Raw genomic sequence first — 12,688 nt, forward strand, 5'->3', positions numbered from 1 at the left:
TGATATGGAAAATCATGCTAGGTACCTCCTTTCTTCCCAGATGTATAGAGTATTAGAATTTGGAGCTAGTGACTACATACCTGATTCATGGCTGGCTAGCATCTAATTTTCCATAATATCTGGCATCTAATTTCCCAGAAGTGTCTAAGTTCCTGTACTGTTGTTTGTATTTGCAAACTGTGTTGGCATTTACTTCATAACTGAAGTTACATGCTTCCTGAAAGTTGAACAACAGCTGTTGTGAAATAGATATAAACTAACATTTCATAAAATGTGACAGGATAATGTTAACTTCTCGACTTGATAGCAATGAAAGGGGGAGAGGTCATGATAGCATAGACACTAATCAGAAATTCTGTCTCCACACACTCAGGTGCAATGAAACTGATGCACTTGATGCCTAATTTGGAGAAATCAATGTGAATGCAAGTTGAGGTTTATTTTCTTCTCCCCTGTGACTCTAAAGCATTGGGTTGGCCAAAAAGTTCATTTAGTTTTTTCCATACAATGACTCCAGTAGTGCCTAGTTGTCTTTAACTTCATTTGAAACAATTTTGTTAGATTGGATTGTGGCAGCTGTCATTTTAGCATGAATTTAAAAAAAAAACTATCAAAATTGGTGAGTTTTTGTGCAGCCATTTTTAATATTGAAGGTGGAAGAAAATATACAATATTTTGGGTAAATTATGCTTTATTATTTCAAGAAATGTAAAAATACAACTAAAGTGCAAAAAAAGATTTGTGCAGTATATGGAGAAGGTGCTATGGGGCTGGCTTATGCATTGGAAGATATTTAGCAGCACCCCTGGCCTCTACCCACTAGAAGCCAATAGCAGGAGATAGCTGACATACTCAAAATATCCAAATCAATAAAGTTATTGGTAAAAATGAAAAATGTGTCTTTTATTTTACAGAAAAAAACTAAACAGACTTTTTTGGCCAACCCAATATCTAAATTAAGGGCCCTTGTACAGTTAAAGACAAGTTTAGTGTTTGAAAATTACTGTCTGTTAAATTTCATCTGCATGTGTTAGTTTCAAAAACCTAATAAAAGCAATTCAAGCCCTGGCTGGCATAGCTCAGTGGATTGAGCGCAGGCTGTGAACCAAAGCATTGCAGGTTCGATTCCCAGTCAGGGTACATGCCTGGGTTGTAGGCCATGACCCCCAGCAACCACACATTGATGTTTCTTCCTCTCTCTCTTTCTCCCTCCCTTCCCTCTCTAAAAAATAAATAAATAAAATCTTTAAAAAAAAGTCTTGGAATTCATTTTAATTACCATAACCTAAATATCCTGAACTTTTTATTACAGTAATACAATTTTCATCTATGGTTGCATTTTTAAGACGTATAGGAGACAATAAATTGGTGAGAGAATATAAGATAAGTTTCACCAGAATCCAAGCTCTGGTATAAGGACCTTACACCTACATATTTCATAGTCTAATTCTGAGTGGTCACTGAGACTCTTAAACTGTCATATCTGTTTTCTGTGCTTAGAGATATAGTAAACCAGGAGAGTACAATAAGTTTTTTAAATAATTTTTAACAGAAAAGGTTTGGTACTTAAGTTCTATTAAGCTGAAAATTTATCCCAGTGCCACTTTCCCTAATCTTTGTTGTTAGTTAGGCTTCAGGCTGGACCTGCCCAAAAAAGGAATGAAGTGAAGAGGTATTTCCAGATAGTACTTGACCAAATCAAATTAGCTAGAAATTCAGGTCCACCTCACTTGGTTTCCTGACTTGATAGATTCCACCTTGAATAGTTGTCTGTGGTTGGCTTGTCCCAGCTGCCCAAACACTAGGCTGCCTGTGGCCCTTAGGGTAGTTCATGAATTGATTTGAAAATTCTCTGTTCTCTTGAATTTGTGTCATTTAATTGATAGTTTGGCTAATAAGTATCTTGAATAAGTAAAAGTTAAAAGCAAAAGTTATAATACAATGGCAAAATAAATGAGCACACACAAGTTTTTTTCGTAAGAGCTATTTTTATGACATTGTACCCATGAGTGTTTTTTTTTTTTAACTTTGCCATCTCTTTCTCTCTTGCCTTCTAACCAACAGAAATCGTGAACCCAGTGGGAAATAGAGAAGGATGAAGGGACTGAAGTGTTACATGTGTACAGGCTCTAATGCTCATATTTTACTTACTTTTTCACTTATTTTTCAACAGGCCTATGAGGTAGTCATCCATTCACTCAGTCATTAATGTATTCCTTCAACAGATATTTATTGAGGGCCTGCTATGCACCTAGTCCTGGGAACCTGCCATCCTTAGAGTTTAGGCCAGTAGACTTACCCAGTACCCCAGAGCTGGTGGTAGAACCAGAGACTTCCTCAACTCTATGGCTGGGTTGTATGTGTAGTTTTTTTTCCTTTTCTCCCAATTATCCCATACTGTAACATTCACAAAAATATATCTTGCGAATTATACAGAATGGAGGAAAATCGCTATTGCACTGGCCTTTTTAAAGATTAACCACTTAAAATTCACTTCCCTGAGAGAGCAGCTGACATATTGCACATTTTGCAGATGATGCTTAAATCTTCTATCTCTACAGCCACAATAAATTAAAATCCCTCTGAGCTACAGTATCTAGAAATACTTTGTCTTTTTACATCAGTAGCACAGTTGATAGTCTTTCATTGTTTTATGGATCTGGAAGTATTATTGGAAATATTACTCTTCCCTATATTTCTGTAGTTCATTTATTCAGTGTTTCAAAAATTATTTTAGCTTCTAATCTGAGCAATATGCTAATTTTAAGGGCTAGGAATAGGTTGGCAAAAAATGCAGACTTTAAAGCTTATAGTCTATGAGATCTTACAGCCACTTAACTAACTGTGCGATTAATTATGTCGTTATGATTCTGATCAGTTCAGAGTGCCAAGGGAATCTAGACTAGGAAAACCTGCCTTAGACTGAAAAAGTGAAAATTAAGCCAAGAATAAATGTTTTCTTGAATTTATGTAATTAATAGCTTTATTATTAAGGATCTGTTCTTTAAGGTGAAAAAAAAAAGCTGGAACATAAAAAGGAAAGTAAATTCATTGTTCTTGGCTTAAATGGGTACAGACCAGTGAGATGTGGTGATTCTGAGTGTCTGGATTTTCTGGATTAACCTTGGGTTAATCTGATGATCCTCCGTAAACCTCATAGAAATAGCCCCAAGAATGGGGCCATTTATAGACTGGAACTTAGTCATCCTTGGCATGCTTGCTATAGGCAGGGATGACGCTACCTACCAAGTGTATTGTGGGAAGTCAGTGTTAAGGAGTGAGTCACATTTTCTTAGCACTTGTGTATGTCTCTATTATAGTAGTAAGTATGTTTACATTGTTTGCTTGATATCTGCCCCTCTACCTCCTTGTTAGATTGAGAACTGTTTGAGAGCTGAAACATATCTTATTCATCGTCTTATCTATAATGTCTATACTTAATTTATATAATTCAGACATCTATTGAATGGCATTTCTGAGAGTTACATTCTCTGACATAAGGTAAAAAAGGAGTCACTCTAAAAAACTCTAGATGATTGCTTTTCAAGTTTTAATATGCCAGCAAACTACCTGGAGATTTAAATGTGGATTCTGCTTCTGTAGTTCTAGGTGGGGCTTAATATTCTGAATTTCTTCTAAGCTCTCAGGTGATGCCCATGCTGCTGGAACCTGCACCACATTTTGAGTAGCATGATTCTCAGAGAAGCATTCCTATGGCTGAAACATGGGTTCATGTTTAAGCCAGAATTGGCCCGCCCTTCCTCCTGTCCACAGTAGGCAACCCAGCTACCAACAAACTGAGACAGAGCACACAAACTACACAAGCATCAAACAGATGCACAAATTTAAAAGGCAGTACTTTAAGCCATTTCTGTCTTATAAAATAATAGGTCCAGTCTTTGACAAATGCTATATGTCAGTGGATACCAGGTTCATGCCTGGGTCAAAAGACTTGGAAAATACCAAGTGGTTTAAGGTATTACTAGCACTTGGGCAACTTGGGGGAAGGATGATGCAGAATCTCATACTTGCGTTTGTTTGCATAGTGAGTGCCATGTGTTCCTTATTGCATGTCCTTGTTCTCTCTCACCTGCGTCACCACACCCTGGCCTGCTAGATCACAGCTGCTCCGTTCCTGCTAATTACATTTGTCAGTTCTGAGATGATCGAAATTAAGCATGTCTGAATCTGTCAGAATAGATAAAGTTGCCTCTGGAAGTTTGACTCGAATACTGGGCAAAAGTCATGGGTATTTTGTAGTGAAGGTTCAGCAGTCTTCAAGGCATCTCGTATGTTTTAAAGCATAGACATGCTCAGATATGCACTCTGCTTTGAATTGTGCTCTAATTTAGGGACTTTGAAAGAGAGGATATTGAAAATACCACACAGGTTTTTCTGATGAAACTAAAACATTTGCCTGACTTTGAGATGTGAAATTGTGCATTTGGAAAAAGATGATTAGAGTGCTAAATTTAAAGTTACTTATGAAGTCACAGACTTCTAGGCAGCGTTTAATGCTATTTTTAACTTCCAATTTTTGGCTAAAAGGTGACCCTTAGTCACATCATGAGGTCAGTGGCCTTGGGAGTTTCATTATTTGTAGTGTACCTTGTCGAAGTGAGGTCTGTGTTGGGTGTCTAAGGGTTTGTGAATCAAATGGGTACCATTGATTCACAAGTCTCCTGCCTGTCCTTTTCTCTTCTTCCTTGTATCTTGTTCTACCAGTGCTCTCAGCCCTGGTGTTACACACAGCTGCTTGTGGGCTCCCTGAGGGTAAGTGGAATCAGACATTGGTGGCCAGAGGCAGCCGGCCACGGGCTCTGACTCCTGTTTCCCAGGATTACCTCATGGGTTTGGGAATTTCTGTTTTACAACTGCTGTTCTGACCTCCATGGAATTAGATGGCTTTCTTCACTGCACTACATGTAGAAAATAGTTTTAGTGGAATTGCTTAGTTTAGCAAAGGTCTTACAATGTAATATAAGAAAACAAGAGGTCGAAAAAAATTATACCTAATTTTATAAAGTTTACAAACAGCAAATATTTTACAAACATATGTGGTAAAATAGAGGAAATCAAGACAATTACAAACAAAATTCATAATTAGTGGTTATTTCTGGGGTAGGGGACAGTGAAATTGGATTGGGGAGCCCCACACAGAGAACTTAAAAACAACATTGGTAATGTTTCAGTTCTTAAATTGGATGTTGGGTGTATAGAGTTTTATTTTTAATAAGCTTTGCTTTATAACCTACATATATTTATTTTTAATAATAATAACATAATTTATCATAAAAATAAATTAACAAGTACAGAATGTTTAGAAAGAAAGTCTCTTAATACAGTTCTCATTCTTGCCCTAACTGTATTATTATTTTAAAATTATAAAAATATAACAATATTAAGAAAAGTCAGGTGGAGGGAGCATCTGTAATACCATTCTTCCTACATTATTATTCTTATTTTTCTTCCACCATGGATGTTTATATTCTCAGTTATAATCACTATGTATGTCACAGTATATCCCTATATTACATGGTGGACAACAGTCTTTAGAGCTATTAGTTTTAATGGCTAAATAATATTGCTGTGAATGGTTAGTACCACAATGCACTAACCATTTGTCTCTGGTGGAATATTTAAGTTATTTCCATTTTTGTGCTGTTACAGAACATCTTCAAAGTTATTACATTCATTCCACAAATAATTTACCTATGTGTAAGGCATTCTGCTACATGCTAGAATTTACAGTGCTAAGTAAAAGGAGCTATAATCTCTGTCCTTGTGAAATTTAGAATCTAATGAGTATAACAGTTCTTATTTGTGTTTTGCATTTTAACCACATAATCTTTGGTATAAGGTCTAGCTATATATTCCTATAAAATTATTGGAAGTCTATGACTTTAATATGTTGTTTTGTTTTATTTTGTTTTGTTTTCAGGTGGGGACCAGGGTTTACTGAACATGTTTTTTAGCAACTGGGCAACAACAGATATCAGAAAACACCTGCCATTTATTTATAACCTAAGCAGCATTTCTATATACTCCTACCTCCCAGCATTTAAAGTGTAAGTAGTAGTTTAAATGTTGGGGATGGTGAGGGTGGGGGGGTGGATTTAAGATTTGCGGGGTGCATTGTCATTCTGAGGGTAATAACAGGTAGGAAACTTTGAGGGAAGTCTTTCTCTTGCAAGAAATATGACTATGATTGGGAGAGGCCTTGATGCAATCTATCTCTTTATGCTTAGAGTAACCTTGAGGGCACTTGGCTGCCTTATGGGAAAGGGTCCCATTAGTTCTTGGGGTGCCTGGACCTCTGACAGAACAACCTCTGTACATCATGGTCAAGAACATAGACTGGGTACAGACCCAACATCTGCCTCAGACTAGCAGCTGAGTTTCAGTTTCCTAACCTGTAAATGAGGGCGTTAAGAACACTCTCCATGTGGTGGTGGTGGTTAAGCAAGATGCTAACAGCAGTGTGGTGGTGTGGTCACGAGTGGGGGCTGTGGAGCTGGACTCCCTCGTTCACATCCTGGAGTAGCCACTTCCTGGATGATTACTAGTTACTGAACTACAAGTTCAGAAATTGGGACTTCTCTACCTCAGTATCTCACAAAAGTTATCATGAACGCTAAGAGAGGAGTCATGTGAAGTGGTTAGAACAGGGCCTGGCCTACCCTCAGCACTCAGTAAACATTAAGTTATTAGTCCTTTCTGTTTGAGAGGTGGAATAGCATAAGAGTAATCTCTGAAGCCAGACAGGTGAGGCGCATGGCCTCACTCTGCTCTTCACCTGCCATATGGCTTAGACTCTGTGCCTCAGTTTCCTACGTGCGAAACAAGGAGGCAAAGTATAGCTACCTCAAGGGGTTGTCACGAGGATGGAGTTAATACAATACAATAAAGTGCTCAGTGGATGGTGGTTGTTTCTGGCAATGTGCTTGTTTGGCACTGACCCGGTGCTGTTCTAATTCATCAACAAACACAGCCAAGTTGCTACGCTGTCTCACTGTGAATGCCTGGGCCCTTTCCTTTATCCTCTGGCTCGTTTGTGTTGAACCAAGATGATGATTCAGGTTTCCTGAGCAGAGGCCAAGCTGTCAGGTCGATCCTAAGACACAGCCGTGAGCAGCAAAGCTCTTCATTGAGTTGGGCTTGGCTCTCCAGTGTCTGTCCCACGTGGGTATTCCTGAGTGAGCAGAAAACAAAGGGCCTTTCACTCATATTTCATTATCCAAAGTCCTCTCTGTAAGTCTTACACCACAGTAATGAGCACGTCTGGATTTTTGTGGCAGAAATGTTTCCTTTTCTGTTTTTTTTTTTCTGGGCAGCGTCTGTCACATCCCCCAGATAAGGATTATAAGTATCTTGTGTTCTTTCCTCTCTGACTATTCTTGGCATATGCCTGCAACATATTATAGCCTCTTGATTCTCTTTCCTTTCTAGCACAAAACAGGCAAGCTCTCAAATACACCAACTGTGGCTTTAGTAAAGCAAACAGAACAGGAGTCACTGTCAAGGGATAGAATAGAAGCCGCATTATTTGCCTCTTAGTCCTTGGCCTTATAAAGTACAAACCTGTCTTGCTTGAAAATGTGGGTCTGATTCTTTTTCATCCTTATTGCCTCATAACCATGCAAGTTTGAACTGTAAACCATGATAGCTGACCCTCTAGAACTGAATCTGTGTATAATAGGGCAGTTGCCTAATTTGACTAAATTCAGCTGAGCAAGCAAAAACATGAGAGTACAAAGGAGAAAGAATCATTAATAGTCTGAGCAGTTCCACTCAGTTCTACACAGTGAGCACATGTCCTAGGGTGAATATGTTGGGGACATGTGAATCTGACATCCTCCCTGTTGGTCTTGCTTCTCAAACAGGGCCATCCTAGCAGCTAAGGATTTGTGTTTTTCATGTAATGTGGTCTCCAGTGCCTAGCAGCTGTTTCCCCTATGGTTCATTTGGAGTCCATCTGATTTTCACCTTACTACTGAAATTGAACACACTGTACCTTTCAATGACAGCCTGGTTTGCACAGACACTGCTTGCATTTATTTTCTTTTGACAAAGACAAACAAGAAGCATGTGGAGCAGAGTTTTTAGGGAGAAGATAGACTTCTTTGCTAGAACCTTGGTCTCTCTCTCTCTCAGGAACCCAGTTTTTTAAAATATCTTCTTAATGAAATTCTCAGGAAAACGGTTTGAGATGTAAATTACCAAAATGATCAGGATGGTTCTGTCTTCCTGGCTCAACAAAGGAGTGCTAATTTTGGACATCTCCTTAGCTTATTGGCATAGTCATAGGGTATGTGACGCACTGAAGGAATGGGGAGCAACTCCATCCATTAGCCAGATGTCATTTGGCCTGTGGCCTGACAGAAGTTAATGCTGTGTCTGTACAGCTCACCCTTGGGGGTGTCAGCGCTACATTTCTGTGACAATACTGCTCAAAGTGTTGTCTTCTGTCACTCCATTGCTGCGTATTTAGGAATGTTGAAACCAGATCAGAAAATTCATTTTCCCTTCCCTTTCCAGAAAATGCTTTTGGTAGGTTTTTTTGTTGTTTGTGTGTGTGTGTGCTTGGAGAGATCATCTCTAGATACATTTTTTCAACATTTTTTCTACATGTTTTCTTATTAAGAAGAGCTAAAAAAACAGATACTTGCATTTCTTTTTTGTTTCGAGTTAACGTAAAATTGTGGTCCAAATCTTTTAAGTTAAAATAGACTATCCGGAACATTCAGGCCATTATAGATACTCCACAAAGAGCCGTGTGGGCCTCTCAGAGCTCAGTGTGAATTCAAAACCCCACTGCTAGGCTCAGAATAACCTTGGTGGCCTTCAGGACTGAGTGGCTCTGGTTTGGTGGCCTTCCTTTATGACAGCAAGGGTGATGGCAGGTAGAACGACAAAACATGGAGTGGTTTAGAGCATGTGAGCTTCGTGAAGGAAAGAGTGGAAACTTGTCTTACTAACTCTAAGCAACTGTGTACTATGAGATCACCACAGCAGTATTTAGAAGCCCCAGAGTCTTAGAGCTCTGGATATCTGAGAACAGTGCAGCCTTGCTATATATGAAGTTTTTGCTAGAGGATAGCCTAATATGACGTGAACTTAAATGAATTGGAGCTATGAAAGTAGCATATCTAATACTTTTCTCTGCCTACCATTTGGGTGGGAGAAAAAATAAAAGAAATACACAATAATTTTAACACTTCGAGTGACTATTCAAACATCACTTCTAAAAAACAAAATTAGTACTATTTTCTGTAATAGAAGATCCCCTTTAACACAGCATAATTTGAGAACAAAATTGCTTGGTTTAGTAATTGTTAAGTTAATTTATAATGGATGCATTGAGAAACAAGTTCATAAAGGCATTGCTTAGTGAAATAATATTTCTGAAAATGCCTTGCATAATGTTTGAGAAATAGCAGGGTTTTGGTTAATATTAGTTTCTTTTTCATTATCTCCATCTGGAAGGCCTATTTATTTTATCTGTGTAGCATAGAGTTTGGATTGTGTATAGCACTAGACAGAATCTCACTAGTCTTCTTAAAGTTAGTCATTTAGTTCCATTTTAGTGTTCTGTTGTATCTATTAGCTAAAAACCATGTGTGTCATATTGTGCTATATAAAAGTGGGCCTGCAGCAAAGATAAAGAGTTCTCTGGCATTGCTTCAAACTGCCATACAAATTAATCAGTCAAATAGATTATCTATAAACCTTGATTTACCAAATAATTTCCAAATAAACATTTTACCTTCCTCTTTTACTTGAGTTTAGATGTGATCTGAGTTGTGACCTGGCCTGGCCAAGTCTCAGAAATTAGGCCTAGAAACCTAAAAGGTTTCTTTCCATTGTTAACTGCTTTAACCTTCCTGAGGACATTTATAGCCATTATTTCTTTTTCAGGAATGTGGCTTGTTCACTAAGATTTTATCAGACCTCTTTAAAATCAATATTTTCCAAAAATGAAATTGAGCCATCAGTGTACTAAATTCTCTTGTTCTCTCGTATTTCTGATTCAGTTGGGTTTATGATCCCTGAGATGCCCTTGACTCCCATCTCTCCTTATGGCTATTGCCGTTGAAGCCATAGTCTTCTGTGTTCCTTTCTTTCCACACTCCTACCCCTTTATCTAAAACCCTGAGGTGCTGTCGTTTGGATCTTGCTTATTTTTTCAGCCATTTGTTGGTCCACACATTCTGCTCACTGGAGCCTGCAAAGATGAACGTGGGAGCGTGTAGTCTAATCACCCTACCAGCTGCTCACGTGTGCAGTTCCTTGTAGGTCACATGGCACCGTTAACCATGGTTTGATTGCTGGAGAAGAATCAAGTGGTGATTGCATGGATGGCCTATTTCTCCTTTCTGAGCATTAATGATGCTTGTTGAGCCCCAGATGTTCCATTTCTCAGCATGGCTATCTGGTCGTTCTAACTTCATCTTTAGGTTTTTGTTGCTCTCACATGATCTGTCTTCAGCTCTTACTGCTGCCTATTCTGCTGTCCTATCCTGGTCCTCGTCTGCAAGGGAAGACCTGCCACATCAGACCCAGCCCAGCCTTTAGAGGCTTCTCTGACAACAGACAAAATGAACACAGGGACTGATACCCACGGGCAGAAGTCTGGTTAAGAAATGCCATCCGTAGGGGAGAGAGCTCATGGGGTTGAATGTAAGATGCACCCTCCTTACAGCTCTCAAACTGGTGAGCTGCAGACTGTTTGTCCCACAGATATATTTTGTCTCTCTTACATAGGGCTTTTTTTTTCTGAGTTGTCAGTGCTTAAAAGTTAGGAAATTTCACATGAAACCTAGATTTCTAACTTCTTATGAAAAAGTCAGATATTAAGTAGGATGTAGGAGAAAGATGTCAAAGATGACTGTTACAGGTTCGGGGCCTCAGCAGTTAGAATGAAGGAGTTGCCATTTCTGAAATGGGACAGACTGGGTGAAGTGGGTGGGAGCAGGGATTGTTAGAGATGTATTGAGTGTATTCAGTTTTGGATGTATTTATTTGGAGGTGCATGTTGAACATTCTAGTGAAAGTGCAGAATAAGTAAGTAGATACAAGCTTTGGGACTTAAAGAAAGGTCTGGTGAGACATAACTATAGGAGTTGTCAGCATAGAAGTGACATTTATAGCCATAAAACAAGGTGATGTAACCAAGAGAGTGATTATGATGGAAGGGGTTCCTAAAGACTGAGCCCTGAGGCAGGAAAGTGAGGAGGAGCAGAAACAAGAATCAGAGCAGCACACCAAGAAGCAGCCCAGCAAAGTGAGCTGTTATACCAGCCAAGCAAAGATAATCTTTGAAGGAGGAGAGGAGTGACCCATCTGTGTCAGATGCTGTGACACGTCAGATAGAATGCAAATTAGAACTGGCATTGGACCCAGAATGTGGTGGTCAGTGGTGACTTTGGCAAGAGCACATCTGGTGCAGTGGTGGAGAAGAAAGCCTGACTGAAGCAGGTCCAAGAGAGTGGAGAATTGGAGGCCCTGAATAGAGACAACTCTTCTGAAGCATTGTCTTTAAAAGGGAGCAGAGAAATGGTTTGGTAGGTGGATGGGGCTGTGGGATCCAGGGAGGGTGGTAGTGGCTTTGGAATGATGAGAGGTTACAGCACATTTGTGTATTGATGGGAATGATCAAGGAGGGAGAAAGAGGATACTAATATGCAGAAAGCTGAAGGGAGACTTGCAGAGAGTCGTCCCTGAGTAGGTGAAAGGGGACACATCGTTTTGTACAGTGGAGAGGTTGGCTTCAGCTGAGAGCTGGGACAGTACTGTGAAGGAAGGTAGAGTGTGTTGTTGAATAAAAGAGTGAACAAATGAATGGTCAAGAAATCATCCAGGAGAGACTAAAAATGACATACTACTCCCAGGAAAGAGTTCCTGGTGTCCTGGCTTTGTGGGGCTTTCCCTGGCCTACTTTGTGAGGAAAGGCCAACTGCTCGGTGGTGCAGATAACTAGGTCCTAGTGTGGGTTTCTAGGTTACAAAGACTGAGTTTGAGTGTGGATGTTGTTCTGATTTTCAGGGCATGATTGGGAAGGTTATTTAGCTTGAAAGACAAGGAAAAATTGGGTGTGTCCCTGGTAGCCACAGTTGTTTGCTCAAAAGTAGCTATTTTCTGGTGAAGGGACATGCACCCGCTCATGGTCCCCAGTCCTGCCCTACCAGGTCCACTTCTTCTCAACGTGACCAGCCCAGCCCTTGGGCATGTGGATTTATGACTCTTGATTCAAACTGTGAGAGAGTAAGAGGAGGAATTTTTTTGATGAGAGAAAAGAAGTGGCTAATTGGTTGTGGAGAAGAGTTTCTGTTAGAGTCAGCCTCAGAAGGCACTAGAGTCCCTTCACTGCAGTGGGCGCAGGATGGCTTACCCTGCCACCACCCTTCGCAGAGAGGGTCGCACCAGCAGGGCTGTTTCTCTTTCTTGGCACCTAATTGAACGTTGCACACACAGAGCTTCGCATAGAATTGCTCCTGTGTGCACTGTCATGGACTAGTTCCCGTTTTGTTCTGAACAGTTCTGTAGTCTCGTCCACATGTTACAAACTACATTTGTCAACTACTAAACTAGTCATAAACATTCTGTCTGGTCTTTTGGTAACATCAGGTCACTAGGATTATTTTAACAGCTAACATAAGCAGTATTATTGCTGGCTTGGGTTCAGACT

The 12,688-nt window shown here is 39.7% G+C and overlaps 1 protein-coding gene across 5 annotated transcripts in view; it reads left to right on the forward strand.

Annotated features, from left to right (window-relative positions):
• GYG1 (glycogenin 1) overlaps positions 1-12,688 on the forward strand; it is a 32,777-nt gene that overhangs the window by 9,951 nt on the left and 10,138 nt on the right. For all 5 annotated transcript variants that reach the window (XM_028504867.2, XM_028504868.2, XM_036017897.1 and 2 more), the window contains exon 5: positions 5,942-6,068. In XM_028504867.2, the coding sequence (XP_028360668.1) occupies positions 5,942-6,068 (127 nt within the window). The remainder of the gene's footprint in view (positions 1-5,941; positions 6,069-12,688) is intronic.

The sequence above is a fragment of the Phyllostomus discolor genome, chromosome 2 (assembly GCF_004126475.2).
Source record: "Phyllostomus discolor isolate MPI-MPIP mPhyDis1 chromosome 2, mPhyDis1.pri.v3, whole genome shotgun sequence".
Taxonomy (NCBI): domain Eukaryota; kingdom Metazoa; phylum Chordata; class Mammalia; order Chiroptera; family Phyllostomidae; genus Phyllostomus; species Phyllostomus discolor.